Below are 18534 nucleotides of genomic sequence, written 5' to 3' on the forward strand. Positions count from 1 at the left end.
TCTTTGAAGTCAGTTTCTTTTAAAAGGCTGGTTTGATTTTAGCAAAGTTGCCAAGGCCCCCCTCTTTACCCTCACATACACAAAGAGTGCATTGTTCATGTACCCCCTGTGCTGTAAATAAGACACCAGATCAGATGCAGCAACCCAGTCTTGCATAAGCCTTGGTTAAAATGTTTTTTGAAACAACTAGGCCAGTAGCCAGAGCGGAATTCTTTAAATGGGACAGATGTCAAGAGAATGGCTGGTCTCCTCTAGCACCCTTGCAGAAAAAAGCAAGTCTAGGATTACAGCTTTCAGTGGCCTACTTTAAATAGACACTACTCTGGAAGATGACTGACTTTCTTTATATTTTTAAACATAAAATCCAAAAAACTAACTCTGTTAAGTGAAAATTACATTATGGTAACCCAGCGGCTGGCTGTTGTAATACTTCTTGCCCACCATTTGTACCTAATGGTTGACTGACCTTTTGAGGTGGCGTTGTGACACCTTTTACATTCATGATGGGTCTCAAGAAGTTTATACTTTAACATGATGGAAACTGCTGTGGAAAAAGTAGATTGTAGATTTATCAGTCTTCAGAAGTTTTGTATAAGAATATTACTACCTCAAGAAATACTTCATGTACCTTACATTTTTTGGGAGGAAAGGGTGTTATTAAAATACCCATCTTTTGGATTTTGTGATGATACCAGGTTATAAGAGATTCCTGTGTGTTCATGTTTTCCTCCAAATAGGCTATGTACTTGTGTCTTTTCTCTCTGCCTTCAGAGGAAAATGGAGCCCAGTGATGATACGTGCCTATTTCTGGTTGGGTTTTCTTAGGGGCTGTGGCGGCAGTTTCCAGTCCATTCTCCTATGAGCAGTGGGGTAGGTTGGCCTGTGCCTGCATCACGGGTGAGCTCAGAGGACTGGGGGTTAAGATCAAGGCTTGCAATGGGAACTTAAACCTAGCATGAGCCCCGCTCTCTGGGTTGGAGCAGGGCCCAAGCCCCTTAAGGAGAGATGACAAGAATCAGTCCCTGGCTTGTGTAGGTTCAAGGTCTTGAGAACATGTGTACCATAGTAGAGAATAAACTTTGTGGCTGTGGAGAAGAGTGTTATACTCTGTCACTGAAACAGCTTATTCCTCAGAGTCAAGCTTTGAAAAAGAAACCCAGTAAAAAGTATCTTTATTCTCATATCAGAAATTTTTCTGTGTTATGCATTAATACAAAAATATTTTGAATACTACAATGGTCTTTTCTCTCTCAAGACTTCTTGCAGCACTACACCAGAACATATGATCTTTGGATTCTGAGAAGCCAGTGGCTAAAGTAGGAACTAAAGGCTTTTGTTGAGGGGGTGTGTGGGTATGGAGATAGCCCTTTCTCTTTGGACTCAGGCTATATGTACAGTAAAGAGGAGGCAAAAAACCCAACTAAGTTAAATTAAAAGAAGATTTGTTTTTTAAGGCTCAGGGTTGAAGCTTGGCTCAGAGATGGGTTAAAGTAGGCTGTGGTGCAAACCCGACGTCCAACACTAGAGGTTTTCTGGGCTCCTTGCTTTGGTTGTAATAGTCTTTCTTCCTGCAGCCCCATAGGGAAACTGAAGCTGGCCTACTTTCATGCTGGAAGATAGGCACTGGCTGTCCTGAGGTTTGGTTTGCCCTCTTACAACTGTCTGAGAGCTGGCTAGAATGATGTGGATAGGCTGGAACTGGATCTGTGAAAAAGGCTCTCAAGAGCGGGTAAGGATGCACACCAGATTTTGAGCCATGACTTACTTGAACCGTTGACTGCAGCTACTAGTGACTGAGGCATTTGGTTGGTATCAGGGCTTCTTAGGTGGTTGAGTTTCTTAGGAAACATTTCCGAGTAACTTGAACTAGAGCCACATACCCTCACCACCCACACTTGCCTTTAAGGTAGTGTCAGGTTATTCCTGTTGGCTAGGGTGATAGGCCTAAATTTAACCTATTCCATTCACTCCTCTTCTTGTAAGCTCCAAAGAACGTGGCAAGAAGCTTCCTTTGGTCCAGCTTACAGATAGCAGCTGGTTTTCTGTAAACAGGGCTTCTCCAGGCCCTTAAGAGAGAAGCACTGTCGTCTTGAGCTTTGTGGTTGTGACCATGCTTACATATTTGTTTGGTAAACCAGCTTGTTCTTGGTCCATGAAGTATCTGGTACGGGGAGGGTGTGGCAGTGGTGGGGTTGGGTGGGGGAAGTAGGGAAAGCAGTTGGGCTCAGTCCAGTCCATCTATGACCTATAGCAGAAAAGCAAGGGAGGCAGGGAGGGGCATCTGGCTACTAAGATAGATGGTAAAAAAAAAAATAGATCCAGTCTGCCATAGGCATGAGGGGATGCCCTTAATCAAATGACACAATGCAGATCTAATTCCCACCACTTGGAGCAGTTTGAATTGATGGCCCCATGTTCAGGCAGAAGATGTGCAGCCTCTGAAATCTCCAGGGCCTGGACTCTGAGAGGGAGCCAACAGGGCCCCTGGCCGGTTTCCACGTGCTTTGGGGCTCTGTCGTCTCCTCTCAGAGGGTGGGCCCCTGGAGGAAGCCGTGTGTCCTGTGCATGCTAGGCTGCCTGTCTCCGAGATTCCTGTTGCTGTACCTGTGTACTCTGCAGGTTGCTGTGAGGAGCCTGAGGGGGCCCAGGGGGCTGGGAGGCTGAGAGTGGCCGAGAGACCTGGTGATGTAGGCGCCGGTTCCGCAGGGCTAGCAAGCAGTTCTGTGGGGAAGTGGGGCAGCAGGAGGTACGAGGGCGAGTCCTGGGGAGCTGGGGACCCGGGGCAGCCTAGAGCACTGTCATCGGAAGGAACGGGGCTGGGGCAGCGGCCTTCTCCGGGTAAGTACCGAATGCATTTCTTTTTCCTCCTAGGAATAGTGAAGAGAGTTATCTGTAAACAGAGGGTGAATTCATAGTCATACTCCACAACCAAAAAATGCTGTCCTTGCATAGGCCTAGCTCCCCGTGACTTAGGTGATATGCCTGTGCCTTCATGCTTAGCGCTACAACTGCTGAGCCTGGCCCAGACCTGGGACAGGTGCAGCTCCCAGCAGAGCCACAAGGTGGCACAGGGACCTTTTGTAGCTTGGCCTGTGGGCTGCCTGCTGTCTTCCAGGGCAGCTATCTCCTAGTCTAGGCTGTTGAGGCTCTGCTTCACATGTTTGTGGGGCTCAGATCTGATTAAGGAAGTGGGGGATGCTGCAATGGGCTTGTGGCTTCTAGGGCTGAGCAATCCAAATGTTCAGAGCTAGGCTAGGGGCAGAGAAGGGAAAGAAATGGACAGTGACTTGCCTTATCCATTCCTACCATCTTATTCTCTGGACAACACTTTGTTTCTGACTAGCATGGAATGGATGGAATAGGGCCTCCTCTGAGAACAGGGTTGCCTCCCATCATGTGTACATACACACACATACTTATTTCCCCCAAATTCCTCTTTGCCCTTGGACAGGAGTATGGTGGGCATTCATAGGGGCTGGACAAGTATTCCCGAGAGTCAGTGAACTTACTGCCTGGAGCAGCCTCAGCCTTGGCCCTAGCAGGCCTGGCCTGAACCTCAACTAGGCAACTTTAGTCATTTGGTAGGTATACTTTCTTTTCCCATACACAAATATTTCTCTGTTGTATGGTGAAACATACAGGTTTAATGCCACAGGGCCTGAGTATGGCTACCAGGGGTACCTCTGTTCATCTCCCTACCTCTCTGAGCCCTCTGGTCTCAGTACGTCCATGATATGTCACATGGGCACTGGGCATTCAGGTTATTCAGGTTTTTCTCTACTACAGTCACTTTGTTATTCTTAGAATTAAGGGCTCAGTATGGTACAGCAGGGACCCCAACTGGAAGAAGTGAGGGAGCTGGTGGACCATGATGACTTTGAGGCCTGGGAACAGGGGCTCAGGCCATTTAAATGCTGTGTGTGTGATTTGTCTGCTGAGGACCTGCTAGGCCTGATGAGCATCAGACCAACATTACCAGGGAACCCTGGACACCAGGTACCAGAAATACCTTCTACGTCTGCCTTTCCTCCTAGATCATTGTCTCTCCTTCTCCTTCCTCTTAGACCCAAGTGGTCTTCCCCACAAGCTGTTCTGTGTTCACTCCCATTCTTAGGAGGCATGGGCTCCCCAGTCTGTGGGTATGTTGGGGGCTAGGGGCCAAAGGAGGGCAGCAGGCCCAGCAGAACATGTGCAGAGAGTAAGGGAAGCAGCTTGAAGCAAAGGGAGGACAGTGGTGGGGACAAACCCACCTGCACGGACCACACCAATCCGTCTGCTGGTTGAGGCCAAAGCGAGCACGGCATTTCTTAGGCGAGCCAGGGTCTGCTCACAGCCATGCCAGAGGGGCAGAGCAGGGCAGAGGGCGAGCAGGCAGGCAGCAGGGCAGAGCAGGGCCCAGAAAGAAGAGGTAACATCAGTGTTAGCCAGTCACAGATACCCCACAGTCCCTACAGGCAAGGGCTTCTCCACGGCACAGCCAGCCCTAGTGGGAGCCCCAGGGCCCAAAGCCAAGGTATCAGGAAAGGGTGGCACCCAGATGGCAGTGTAGAGGCAGTGGTAAGAATGGCGGGGGTGGGGAGGGAGGGGACCCTATCAGACTGGCTCCTCTCTGTGGCTTGTGGGGCCCCTTGCAGCAAGGGAGCTCAGAGAGGAACCTGGGGGGCCTGTGGGGATCAAGCCTCTTCTGCCTTAGGGCCCCCACTACCCCCACCAACTCCCTGCCCATTTTATCCAGTTTTTCTTCATCGTTGCCAGTGTGCAGTCTGCCTGACCCATATCCCCTGTAGCTGTAGCTTAAGCCTATGCTACATACTTTTCCAGAAGGAAAGTAAAGCCCATTCTTCAACCTTAGAAAAAGGACTGAGGACTCTCCCGTGCCCCAGTCCTAGCCTCCAGCTTCCCTGTGTGGGGCAGCACAGCTGAGAAAGTCACTTGTGGATGCGGAGTGTGAAGTATCAGAGTTGGGACAGGAATTCACCCACAGGAAGACTTGAGGCAGGGTGCGGCCTCCCGAGTCCTCTATACGGAGCACTTTGCGCCTCCGTGAGAACTGGGGGTGGGGAGAGAGAGAAATTGCTAGGCTGGACTGCTGGGCTCAGGCATGGGGCCTGGCTCAGCCTCCACCCAGACAGCCTGCTGCTCACCTCCGCAGAGCTAACCAGGATGCAGCATTTGGATTTAGTCTTAAACAGTTCCTCACTAGCTTCTCTGGCAGAGGCTGGCCGCTAGCAGGGCTTGCAAGGGGGTGTGTGTGGTGGGTCACAAAGCACTGCTCTAAGAATTGGCTTCTGCAGGTCTTCCCTGGGACTTGGTGTAGCTGTTTCTCCTGTGGGGGGTTGACTTGGGAGGTGCAGGCCTCATTTCCAGAGGGCCCAGGCCCTGAAGGTTCATGGCTCAGTACTCTGCCTCTCTCCTGGGCCAGAGCAGGGCCGCTCGTGAGCTGGGGACCCGGAGAGGAGCCTCCACTACTGCTGAGGGAAGGCCTCACCTGTGTTGGATTCCTGGTGCTTTTCCCGTGACCGCCTCTTCTTCTTCCCCTGCAGGGAGCAAAGCGGAGGATGCTTAGAGGATGCTGGGAGGTGGACACTGTAACCCCAGTGAGCGAGTGGTTGGGACACCTGCAGCCTGCTGCCTAGTCTGGCTGCCGCTGGGATTCCAGGTCCACAGTTCCCTCTGACTTGGGGGCCTTGGTGTCTCTTGATTGTGCTTTTTGCTAGGTTACCACGGGGCAGCTGGGGCCTCCTCCTCCCTTTCCCACACTGGTCTCCTTTCTGAATGCAGGAGGTGACTTCCGGGCCCCTTCCTCCACTTGTGCTGATGTAGCCCAATCAAGTACTGGACAACAGCCCTGTGTGGAAGTACATGCTGGGGAAAATGAGCCTGCCTTTAGGGGCAGCTCCCCTCATCTGATCCTCTTCTGAGCTAGCCATGGGAGGCCTTGGACCCTCTATTCCACCACCTCCCCTCCTCCTCTGTGCCTTCAGGACAGGAGTCCCAACTTCCCTGGTGAGACTGTGGCCTGGCATCTTGAAGGTTGCCCTACTGTGTGTTGGCCACTCACGTAGTTGTCCCGCGCCGACCAGCCTGGGTAGAGCTGCATGTGCAGCTGCCTCTCCTTGCGGGCTAGCTCATAATACTTGGCCTGCTCTTCCCGGGACAGTGCGTGCCACTGCAGAGGGGAAGGGGGGCAGATGGAGGTGCATCAGGGAGTCAGCAGGCTGCACCGGGGTGAAGGTAGTCAGGGCCCGCCCCTACCAGCCCACCTGCCCCGTGGCCTCACCCTACGGCCCAGGATCTGGTTGATGGCAGCGCTCTCCTTGAGTGTGCATTCTGCAATGACTTTTGCTCTCATCTCCTTCATGTACAGCATGAAGGCGTTGAGAGGCTTCTTGATGGTTGGCTTCTTGGCTTCCTTCTCTGCCTTGGATTCTGCCTGTGTCTTCCTGAAGGACACATGAACAGATCACTCAGGGGCCCCCACGGTGTCCTGATGCTACCACTCTCCTCTAGTGTGTCCAGTGTATGTGTAAGTGCCTGGATACTAGGGTTTTGTAAATGGGATCTTTTTTTTAGCTGCCCCAAAGTAGGTGAGCAGAGCTCAGTAACTGTTCCTTATAGGAATTCTGCAGCTAAGTAAGGAAAGCCCCTCCCCTCTTGGCTCAAACTAAATCCACCCACTCCCCTCCTGCTTCTGAGGATCAAAAAACTGGTCAGTGGCAATTGCCACAAGATGGCTTGGCCAGAGGCCTCCTGGCAGTCCCTGGAGCTTCCAGGCAGCAGGCTTGGGCCTGGTGGGAGGAATGTGTATCTTGAGGTCTGCTTACCTGTCCCACCCCCCATCCCCATTTAGTGTCTTTTCACTCACAGGCTGCGGTCATAGGGCTGCAGCTCCTGCTTCCCTGAAGGGGGCACAATGGCTGGGTGGGGGATGGCTGCAGGGTGACCAGGTACACCGGAACCTAGCATCAGGGGTGGATGGGTGAACCTAAAGGCAGAAGAAGAGTTAACACTGAGCCAGGTATGTACGGGCCAGATCTTTGGACACAGAGAGGCCCCTGCACAGTACAAGAGGGTGAACAAATACCCACCTCCACTGGCCTGCATACAAGTACACAGAAATACATACAAATACCTGCTTCCAACACACTGCACAGACACGATGCAAAAATCTACATGTATGTCAAATTCAGGTGGTTACTAAAGTCCTGAATAGCTTTTGAATCTATCCCCTTCTCACCTCCTGCCCTCAACAGCTCAGCCTCACACTGTGGCTGCCCTTACCTTCCTCCTTGACTCCTCCAGGCCTCTCTCTATATAACAGCCAGAGTGACCTTTTAAAAACACCCGAATGCTCTTGGCCACTTCTGTTGAAATTCCCCCACTGCCCATAGAATAAAACCCAGGCTCCTCCCCAGGGCTTGCACAGCCCTGTATGGCCATCTCTGCTGACATTTCTAGCCCCACCCCCCCACCCCATTTCCCATCACTTCCCACCCCCAGCCATCTCCAGCTACTGATGTTCCCTTTGTTCCCCTCACTCAAGAGATGTTATCCTCTTCGTGAAGCCTTCCCTGACCCATCAGACACGGCTGGGGTCTCCTCGGGGCTTCCCCATCACCCAGCTAGCCCATTCAACTGCTGCTGCTGTGTCTATACCTCCCACCCTGGGCTGTGGGCTCCAGTAGGGCTAGAAATGTCTGTTGAATTCCTTATTCCATAGCTGCGCACAAGCCTGTCACTGAGGGAGTGAGCCAAGTGAAAGGACACACATATACACATAGCTCCCACTTTACTTTCTTGATGTTCTATGGATACCAATCTGTCCCTTACTGCTTGCACAGGTATGGAATAACTGAGCAGGTGGCCCCTAAGGGCCAGAGGTTGGAGACACATGTAAAAGGTGCTGCCTCGGCTTGGGCAGAGCTCGGGGGATGCTGTCCTGACACAGTCCTTTGCTCAGCAGCATGCACAACAGAGTTGAGTGCACACACACCTGCACACGTGTACATGCACTGCCTCTGGCTGCTCTGTTGTGCTCTGCACTGTATGGCCTGGGCTTAGGCCTCCTGCACTCCCACTGGCTTCATTCTCTGGTATAGGGCAGCGTGGGGCTGGAGAATGACAGACGGACGGATGGACAGACGACTGACACAGGGCAAGCACTGGCCTGGGCATGGCCTCTTGTGGGCACTGAAGCCTGGGCAACAGGAAGCAGGAGCCTAGCTGCAGGGTAGGGGACTCACCTGGGGTAGGGGGCGCCAGGGGCTGCGGTGGGGGCAGGGAAGTGCTGTCTATATCCGCAGGAAGGGGACAGGGGGTAGAGAGGAGGGCTGGGCCTGTGGTTGGGAGAGAGAGCTGTTAGCAGTCTGGCTACTTGCCAAATGTGGGGAACGACTTCCCCACCTTGCTCGGGCCTGACCCCTAGTGTAATAAGGAGAATTGGCTTCTGCTTGGACCACTCTAGTGTATGTTTTAAACACCAGCCACCAGAGGGCAACCTTTCCCTCTACAGCAGCGGTCCCCAACCTTTTTGGCACCAGGGACCGGTTTTGTGGAAGACAGTTTTTCCACAGACTTGGGGCTTGCCCTGCCGCTCACCTGCTGTGCGGCCCGGTTCCTAACCCCTGCTCTATAGGCTTACCTTCCCTCTACTCGTGTATAAGGGGTAGAAATGGCAGCATTCTCCTGGGACCCAGGTTAGTAGGTCCCTGGGGTCCCTCCAGCCTCACCTCCTGAAATTCGGGCTTGATACCTGCACACCTGCCCTAAGGCCTTTGCACTCACTGTTGACACTGTTAGGATTGTTCTTCTGTCCCACTTTGCTTCCAACTCTCCTGGTCATCTGTCAAGGTCTTGCTTGGCCAAAACACCCTTTCTCCTGAAAGCCCTTGAGACCCCAAACTGGATGAGGTGTCCCTCCAGGCTTCCACAGTCCTCAAAGCGCTAACAGTGCTCTGTAGTTGGCCTCTTGCCTGACTTGTGCACTGGGTGGACTGAGTTCTGAGAGGGCAGGGACCTGAGGATCAACCAGCTTCAGCAGTGCTTCTCTGGTTCCCAGAACCTGCCTGGTGCACTTAAATCCTGGGGGTACTCGCAAGGGTAGTCCTGATTTGTATTCAAGCTGGAGCTTTATCCGGAGACAATCTGGACATGGAAGAGTGAGCTGAACGTGGATAAAGGGCAAGTAGGAAGGGGCAGGCGGGCCCCAGGTTGGGCTTCTGGCCTGCTCTGCCTTCCTGGGAAGCCAAGCTTTCCTGCCTTTGGGTAATTGCCCCAACCTAGAGAGGCTAGAGACCTGCCTAGGTCAAACTGCGCATGATGAACAAAGGGTCACGTACTCTGCCAAGGCCCAGATCCGGGTGAAGACGGGCCCTTTGGCTCACAGTTGGGCCTACTGAATGGGATCCAGGCTGTCTTTCCCTGGCCCAGCCTTAGACGGCTCTCCAAGCAGAATGCCAGGGGCTTGCACTGAAGCAGGCACCATAGGGGCAAGAAGGGCCCTGCCCTTCAAGCAGCTCAGCCAAGGAAGGGACCAGCCAGCAGTAGACACTGAGGCAAGTGGGAAGTATCCCTCTGTCCACCAGGCCACTGAGAAGCAACAGCCTCTCGTGGCCATGCATGCTGCCACCTCCCTGGTCAGGCCTACTTTTTCTTCCTCACATACTCATATGGCCCTGAACAGCCCAGGGTTCCCCCGTTAAAGTCTCAGACGTTACGGCAGAGTGTGATAGGGCTAGGACCAGGAGCTAGGTCTCCTGCCTTCCCAGAGGGAGTATGTCTGGCTAGCTGAGGCATGGATAGAGCTGCTGGCCAGCCCCTAGTACCTGTACAGAGCTGGCATCAGGTTGCTCAGCACAGAAGGGTGGAGGAGGAAAATGGAAGGGCAGGTGTGGGTCCAACCAGTGCAAGGTGCCCCTTTCCCACTGGGCCCTCACTCACCAGCTCACAGTGTGCGGGAGCTGTCCCATGCTGCCTGAGGTCAGAGAGTAGAAGCCAGAGAGGTCAGGGGTCTGCAGAGGCCTGTGAACTCCTGCAGTGGAGAGGGGCCGAGTAAGTGAGCCAGCCTGACCTGGAGGCCACTTCAGCTTGTTACTGCATCCTGGAGCCTCCTGTGGGGCCCTCCTAGGATCCCATCTCCATGTGCTAGAGGGAGGACCAGACATACTGGTTTGTTCAGGACTATCCCAGTGTGATAATAGTGCCCCATTTACAGGCTAGGGGAATCAAGGGCAGAGGGTTTGGGTGACCTGCCTACGGACAGTGGCTGGACAATGGCAGAGTTGGAGTCATTCAGGAGTGGGAGGCCAGACCTTGCCACACCCTGGTCCAATGCTGATCTGTAACTGGGGCCTCTCTGCTGGGGCCTCTAGCCTGGCTTTCCGGGCAGGAGGCAGACCCCCTGGCCTGGGGAGCCAGGGCTCCACCCGCCCCCCCATGCCCCCTCCTCCCCAGGGTTGAGTCAGCAGGTTTCCCACAGCCGACAATGGCTGATTTCAGAATGACTTTGCCCGAGGCTGAGGTGAATCAGCCATCACAACCACCACTTTCCATTTTCTCACTGGGGGAGGGAAAGACTACAAGTTTTATATTTATCAGCTTTACAGAGGCCTACTCCCATACTGGTATTGGGTAGTCATGCAGGATTTAGGCTCCTACTTCAACCTGAAGCCTTCAGATTTTGACCAGGTACCACCTTCCCCAACCCTTTGGTGCCCTCAGGCTCCTCAATCTTTTGGGCATGTTCGAGGGGCCCTGAGTTTGCACAGCCCCAGGTTCTCCATGGTCTAGCCACCTGGTCTCAGAAGGCTGGGACTTGATCTCCCCACTCCCCAGCTCTGGGTCTTGTTGGGCCCTTCCCATCCAGGATCCATACCTTGCTTCTGGCTGATGTCGGCTGGAGCAGGTGTGGGGTGTGGGCTGCTGAAATGGTCATAGAGAGGAGAGAGTTGGGGGACGCCGTGGGAAGGCTGACTGGCCTTGTTGTGCTGAAAAACAAGGAGGGTGGGTGAATGAAGGGGACCTGAGGGAGGAAGGCACGAGACCGGGGTGCACATACAGGAGCCCCAATTAGCTGTGTGGCGGCAGCCCAACCACCAGAGGAAAGTGGAGGTGATCAAAACCGCAGGCTTCACTGGACAGGACCCCACTCAGGCCACCTGGTGTCCAGTGGCCCTGCCCCCCCACCCAACTTTGCCCAAGCAGTCCAGTCTCCTAGAGAGCCTCTCGGTCTTTCTTGGCCCTCAGTTCTAGGAGGCGTTTCCCCTGCCCAGGAAATTCTTCCTGCCTCCTGGTTTCAGAGATACCCCAGTTTCTCTGAGGCCCTATGGCTTGTCTGGGGAGCTGCTCACAAGCCTCCAGCCCTAAGACAGCCTGGAGCTTGCTGTCCCCCTCCTCTAGCCCCCAGACTGAGGGGCTTGAGTCTGACCCTCTGGAACCACCTCAGGCTTAAGAGGATTTGTTGACATAGGGAAGGGGCTCCCTCAGCTCTCTAACTCAGGGGAGGTGGGGCAAGGTGGTGCCAGCTGTGGCCAGGCTCCCCCCAGGGCCAACCCACCCAGCCTCCACACTTCCTGTTTCCTCAGCACCACAGGACTCTTACTTTTCACGCTAGTCACATGGATTTGTCATGAGTTGACTCATATTCAGACTGGGACGGGGGCTCCCCTGAGACCCAACCACAGGGAGTTTGCGGCTCAGGGCCAAGGCCTAGCTCTGCATATCCTCGGTGCGCACCTTTGCAGGCCAGGGCCCTGGAGACATCATCTAAAACTGAAGGTCAGCTTCCACTTGGAAAAGTCCACCTGTGGGGATGCTGCTGGCTGGGAGCACAGATGAGTGACTTCTAACCCACGACACAGAAGAAATGGGACATCTTTGGGGCAAGACAGTCATGAGAGATGGTAGTCTGGGCTCCTCCCCACCCTGTAGGTGAAATTTCTCACTGGCTGAATTTAGCCAGACTCCTTAACATCTCTGGGCTTCCTCTCCTGTGTAGTGGATGGGGTTCATGATCCCTTCATCACCAGGTTTGGGGAAGGTGAGGGTAGCTCTTGGTGAGGAGGCCTGGCACTGGTCCTTTGGCACTGGCTGTTGGGGGTCCAGAGTGAGGCTAGAGGGAAGGGCAGGTATGAGCCACACTGTAGCCATGGCATGAGGCTCCCAGATGGGCACAGGATCCCACACCTCCCAGCAACAGCCCTGGCCACCCCCTTTCCCACATTCCTGCCTCCACGGGAGCTTCAGGCTGGGCTACAAGCTGTACCCTTCCCTTCAGGGCTCGGTAAATTGCTCACACTGCCACCTGTCAGTCCCTTGCTCATCCATCTGCCCACCAGGAGAAGTCTTAGATACCAGGGATGATGAGCCTGCCTTCTGTCCTCAGGCAGATAGGAGTTAATGCTCTAATAGTGGTGGCTCCTTCTTTGCGGCTGGCATGGATCTGGCATCACAACCACTTCCTGAGGCCGATGCCTCACCTTTGACCAGAGGCCTCTCCTGGCCTCCTGGGGCAGCGCAGGAGAGCTTCCGAGGACTCTCCACTGTGAGCCTGAGGAAGAGTCTGCCAACCACGTTCAGTTCCTGGATCTAATTTACTACAATACCTGAGCACCTATTATCTTGTCTCAAATGGCTCTTGTGAGGATAAAGCCAGGAGCTCAAGTAGTCTGGTGTCAGGTAATGAGGAAGGGACATGTAAGAAGCCCCTCATTCACCCTGAAGAGTGAGGAGGAAACGTTACTTAGAGTGCTTCCCTAGCCCCCTGGTGCCAGGCCTCACATGGGCCAGACACTTTGGTCTTATTATGCCAAAGGAGGTCTGCCTGGAGATGGCAGACACACCTGGCAGCCCACTGGCAGCATCACTTGGGAAGAGTGAAGACGGGGCCATGCTGTTCAAGGCTTTGGTTGGTGGGACCCTCCTGTTGCTCTGTGAAGGCTGGGCTTCCTGAACAAGCTGGGGGAAGCTCCTGTCATTCCCAGGCCTTCTTTTATCCCCAGCATGGACCCAGACACACCTGTGACAGGTTGGGATTGTGCAGGGGAACGGAAGGTGGAAAACAGGATCCTCAGGCCTGCAGGTGACCGGCAAGAGAGAGAGGAGCAGACTGGGACAGTAGGTGTGGGGTATGGGGTGTGGGGGAATGTGACCCCTTCATGTACTGAGTACTTGCCACATGCCAGGCACTGTGCCCAGCACTTTGCAAGCACAGTCTTATTCCCACCAGGGTACCAGCAGGTTGCTATTTCTCCCATTTGTAAGTCCTCCAGCTGCCACCTCCTGTCTTGCTCCCCTTTATTGCAGACCTCAGCAGAGCTGTCCCCATTTGCTGCCTCTAGTCCTCAGCTCTCATTATGCCTTCATCCAGGCCAGTCTCTTGCCCCATCACTTCCCTAGGTGACTCGTCAAGGTCCCCAGTGACTTCCATGTTGCTGAACTCAGCAGTCAATTCTCAGTCTGCATTTTACCTGACTTCTCAGCACACTGAACACAACTGATTTCTCCCTCCTCGTGGTAGTTTCTTCACTTGGATTCCAGAATGCCACACTTCCCTGATTTTCCTCTAACCTCAGAGACCACTCCTTCTCGGCCTTGTTTCTGGCTCTTCATCTTCTTCCTGACCTGACCCAAGCTTGGCCCTCAGTTCTCTATCAATCCTCCCCTCCCAGGCTGCTCTCATCCAGGCTTACGGCTTTAAACGTCTTCATCTGATGACTCCACATCTGTATCTCCAGCCCCCACTTCTCCTAGGAACGCCACTCTCCAAATGCTCCCCAAATTCAACATGTCCAAAGTAGAACCTTTGACTTCCTGCCCCAAACATTCCTCTCCATCTTCCTCAGTTAATGGTAACTCCCTCCTTCCAGTGGCTGAGACCAAACAGCTTGGAGTCACCTTTGACGCTTCTTTTTCTCACACTCCACCTCCAATTTGTCAGCAGATCCTAATGGCTCTACTTTCAAAATATAACAGAATCCAACCACTTCTTTCTTTCTCCCTTTCCCCACCCAGTCCAAGCCACAGTCCCTTCTCACCTGGCGACTGCAGCAGCCTCCTGCTTCCTCAGTCCTCCATCCAGCAGCCATATAAATCAGATCACGTTGCTCCTCAGCCCAGGCCTATGAAGCTCCAGGATCAGGCCCCCAACTACCTCTCTAACACCATTACCTTCCTCTCTCCTTGCTCACTATGCCCAGCACTTCTCATGGTTGTTTCAGCCTCCAGCCTCTTCCTCCAGCCTCCAGCCTCTTCCTCCAGTTAGTTACTCCAGTGGTCATTTTTAACTGTGCCAGGATGGGAAGTGGGTTGGGAAGTACAGCTCTAGGCTTGCTGACCTTTTTCACTGACCTTTCCTCTACAGGACCCTGGGCCAGTATGCCCCTTGTAAAATGAGCATGATCATATCAACCCTGCCTACCTCACTGGTCAAGGATACAAAAAAACCTACTGTATCCTAGAATTTTTGGGAGCAGGAGCCAAGGGCCCATGAAGGTGGAAAGCTTTCTGGAAACCTCGGGGGCCTTTTTACCCTGATAAGTTCCTAGGACAGGGATTAGCCAGATCCCAGGCCTTGTGGCACACAGGGAGATTAGCCTCAGGGCCCACTCCCTCAGGAACCTGGGACCCTGGTGGAAGGCATTCCACTATTCACCATCTAAGGGCACAAATGCCTGGAGCCCTGGTGCAATGGGTGGAATGAACACCCTCCACAGGGCCCTGCAGACCACGGAGCTTTCAAGTCTAAACTTCTGCTTCAGAGAAGGCCCTGCCATCCAGCCTTGGCTCTGGCTTTTCAGCCCTCAGAGTTATAAGCCTGGCTGGTGGAACAGGCAGCTCTGACCCGGGGAAATCGTAGGAGCAGAGCCTGGGGTCCAAGGTGCCAGCTCTAGGAAGACAGTCCCGGAGTCCCACTCTGCCCAGGGCAGGGAGAGGGTGGCTCCACAGCAGGTTTCGCAGCACACCACCTTCCCTGGGGAAGGCTCGTTTGGGCCAGGAAGCCCTATCACCTGAGGGACAGCTAGAGCTGACCCTCCTTGGCCAGGCTGGTTAAGCTCCATGTTGTAACACAGCTCATTCTAGGTCTAGGAAACCTCAGAATCCAGCTCAGCCTATAGCCTCTGGCCTGGTTATGTATGTGTGTGACAGGAGCGGATGGATAGAGGGCTCATCCTGTCCCCCATCCTTCCCTGGGAACTGGGAAAAAGCCTCATTGAACGGGAGTCTGTAGCCAGGCCACAGGAGAAGTGCCAGGTGGGTGGAGGTGGGGCTGAGAACCTGCCGGCAGGTGGAGGCCCTGAGGGGCCAGGGCTCCAGGGCAGAGCACTGATGGCCTGGCCAGTCCTTCCCACGTTCATGCAGGCTGCCTCTCAGCCTCACTCCCCAGCCCCCTGCATGCCCGGTGGTGGCAGCCAGGAGAAACTGTCTGGCGCAGGACCTGGTGCCCCAAGCCCCTCTCAGCCAATGGAACGTCCCGCTCCACGGCCTCAGCACAAGGCTGTCCCAGGGCTAGGCTGCCCAGCCAGCAGGGTGGAGTTGCCTGGGGCCTGGCCTGTGTCTGGGGAGCCCAGGACTGGAGCTCTGCTCCTCTCCTCCCCTGGTGGTGCCTGTGCCCTGCCTCCGAGGGAAGGAGGCAGGCCTGGGTTGATTGTCCCCACCGGTCCCTGAGCATCTCGACGGCAAAACCTCATCTCTTACCTCTAAGGGCAGAGTGCCAGGCAGAGCGCTGGGCACTCAGTAAGCGCTCCCAGCATGGTGGGATGTCTAAACAAATGAAAGACCTAACAGCAGACCATACTCCTTGATCAGCACACTCCAAGACCCCTGTTCTTGGCCTTTGCATACAGCCCCTTTCCCCTCTCCCCCTCCAGACTGCAGCACTCCAGGACTAGTCTAGACCCTTGGACTGGGAACAGCCTAAGCAGAGGCGGTCCTTCCTGCCACGGCATTGCTCTTACTGTGCTTCCCCACGCCGGTTCAAAACCTATCGTTCCAAAGGCGGTCCTCATCCTTCTGGAATCTTTTCGTTGTCCCATGGTTGGAAATTCCTCACTCTGGTGCCCCAGCAAGCCCTCCTCTTGCTGAGCAGGCTGGAGCCAAGAAGGGGCCCTAGGGCAGGGCCAGGCAGGAGGAGGTGGAAATGAGGGACTCCTGAGGTCGGTCTCCTCTGCTCTGAAGTCAGGCTTGGGCCTGGCCGGGCTGCTCCCACCACCTCCCTCTTCCCCAGCCCCCAACTTCCTGCAGGCTCAGGTGAAAAATAAACACGGTCGGCATTTTCCCTGCAGACCGCAGAGGTCGGCTTACAGGCTGTGTGCACCCTGAGAGCCCTTGCCACTGCCAGCAGAGAAGCTCCCTCGCCTCTAACGGTTGACTCTGAAAACCCCCAAACGCTCAAGAAGCCGCACAACACTTTCTTAGCGAAGAAAGCTGCTGCTTCCTCTGGTCTCAAGCCTGGGGGGTTGGAAGCCTGTGAGGCTGACAAGGCCCTCCCAAGAAGGTCTCCCCTTGGCAGGGACTACGCCAGGAGGAGCACCACCCCCCAACACACACATACACACACTGCACCAGAATTCGCAGTTGATCACTATCAGCAGACACAGTCAGTCAGGATGTATTTACTAAGCTCCTACAATGTATCAGGCCAGGAGATCAGCATCTGCTAATGACAGCTGATGGTTTATACCCTGTGCGAGGCATAATTCTGAGCACCTTATAGAGTTCAACTCATGTACTCCTAAAACCTATGAAATAGGTACAATTATTATCCCCATTTAATAAACGAGGAAACTGAGATGGAGACATTACATAGCTTGCCCAAGGTCACACAGCTTGTAAGCAGCAGAGCTGAGATTCCACCCACTGTACTGCAAAGGCCCTACGGTTATCAAGGATAGAACAAGGGGGAACAGGGGAAGGAGTCCCAGTCCTAAACTCAGTCTCTCCCTTCTTCAGCCTAGTTGGTCAGAGTCACCTGAGGCAGTGCTCCCCTGACCCTAAAGATGCTCCACTAAGTTCTGGGACCCCGGGATTGGGGTTCTAGCTATACCCCATGCCTGCCTGCCTGTCAGGGCTGCTGGCACGGGGAGCTTGCCTGATGGCAATAGTTGGGACATGACCCCAGGTCCCCAGCCCACATCTCCCCGACTCACTCTCGCACAGCCACACCCCAGCCATACCCAACCACGCAGGCCTGCCTCTCTCTTACCCAGGCGTCCAGCTCTTCGCCTCTGCACCTTTACCCACCCCTTACGCCCTCCCCTCCCAGCTTTCCACACTTCCTCCTACTCTTTGCCATATTGATTCCTTCTCATCCTGACCTCTGTCTAAGGGCCACCTCCTTAGGACTGTGACCTGGGTGGGGTTCCACCAGCCCAGCAGGCAGAGCTGCCCACTTGCTGCAGGGGTTGTTGGCCTGGGGGTCCTGGAGGGCAGAATCGGCTTGTTAGTCATCTCTGCCTCTCCAGGGTCTGTACTTGGCATGTTCATTAAGACTTGCTGAATGAAGGCCTCTAGAATACCTGATGCCCCAGAACCCCTGCATGCCTACCCACTCATCCAACCATGGACCTGACTTCAGTCTCTTGGCTCCTAGAAGGGGGAGGGGGGGTATTCCTGATGCCCGCTCTGGAGCTGCGGAACGGCCCTTGGGACGAGTCCACAGAAGGAGGGCAGATCCACACCTCGAACTAGACAGAAGGGTGGGCTACTGATAGAGTTATTGTTCTCTCTGCCAAGTGCACAGATGTGAAATTCAGTATTGTAAATGTCACATGTGACAACTGATTTGAGGCAGGCGTTATCCTTCCCGTTTTACTCAAGGGTCGTGAGGCTCAGTGACGCTGAGAAAATTGCAAGTCAGTGCCAGGGACCCCTTTAAGGTCTCTCAGGGTCTGCAAGCAACACCAGACAGCCACATTCTCATCTCTCACCTCCTCTCCCTCTGTGCTCCAGCCACTCTGGCCTCAAGGGCCATGCTGTTGCCTCTGCCTGGAGAGCTCTCCCCCAACCTGTTGGGCTCTCAGAGTTGGGTCTCTAGCAGTACGTGTAGGTAGGGCCCAGTGTGAGCCAATGTTTAGGGAGCATGTGGCAGCACTGGACAAAGCACCCTGGCTGGGGCTGGGCATGGTCACAGCAGCACACAGGAGGCTGGGAGGAACTGGGGCCACTGCTGGGAGTCAGGGACATCCTGCCTGGCAACTGAGACCCTGTGCCTCCTTCTACCCAATCTCCTCCTTCCTGCAACACCTTGGGAGTCAGGATTCACCAGACAGTCAAAGCCAGGGCTACCACTAGTTCATATGGTGCCTTTGTGCTAACTAGAAAAAGTACCCTTTCCTCTGGAGAGACAGCCGGGCCCACACCAGGGCACGTGGCTTGGGGAGCATAGTGCAGGCTAGATTTCAGCTCCTTGGCCCAGATCCCCTGCATAACCCCACACAGTGGCCCTGCTCAAGAGGTCCTCTCCAGTTCTCACTTCTCTTCCCTGCATTGCCAGAAACCAGGCCACGCTCCATCCAGGGTCTGCCACTGAACTTCTGC

The 18534-nt window shown here is 54.4% G+C and overlaps 1 protein-coding gene across 5 annotated transcripts in view; it reads right to left on the reverse strand.

The window, feature by feature from the left end:
* Nucleotides 1–903: 903 nt before the first annotated feature.
* TCF7 (transcription factor 7) overlaps nucleotides 904–18534 on the reverse strand; it is a 32889-nt gene continuing 15258 nt past the window's right edge. The window contains exons 4-11 of one of the 5 annotated variants that reach the window (XM_082624041.1): nucleotides 10874–10985; nucleotides 9940–10030; nucleotides 8244–8336; nucleotides 6866–6985; nucleotides 6281–6443; nucleotides 6062–6169; nucleotides 5489–5537; nucleotides 904–2867 (exon numbers count right to left, since the gene is read on the reverse strand). In XM_082624041.1, coding sequence (XP_082480167.1) covers nucleotides 2788–2867; nucleotides 5489–5537; nucleotides 6062–6169; nucleotides 6281–6443; nucleotides 6866–6985; nucleotides 8244–8336; nucleotides 9940–10030; nucleotides 10874–10985 — 816 coding nt within the window. In that variant the 3' untranslated portion in view covers nucleotides 904–2787. Of the gene's footprint in view, nucleotides 2891–5488; nucleotides 5538–6061; nucleotides 6170–6280; nucleotides 6444–6865; nucleotides 6986–8243; nucleotides 8337–9939; nucleotides 10031–10873; nucleotides 10986–18534 lie in introns of all 5 variants that reach the window. The other 4 variants (XM_082624045.1, XM_082624042.1, XM_082624043.1 and 1 more) reach the window with 4 other exon arrangements.

Source organism: Mesoplodon mirus (assembly GCF_964341445.2).
Source record: "Mesoplodon mirus genome assembly, chromosome: 5".
NCBI classification, from domain to species: domain Eukaryota; kingdom Metazoa; phylum Chordata; class Mammalia; order Artiodactyla; family Ziphiidae; genus Mesoplodon; species Mesoplodon mirus.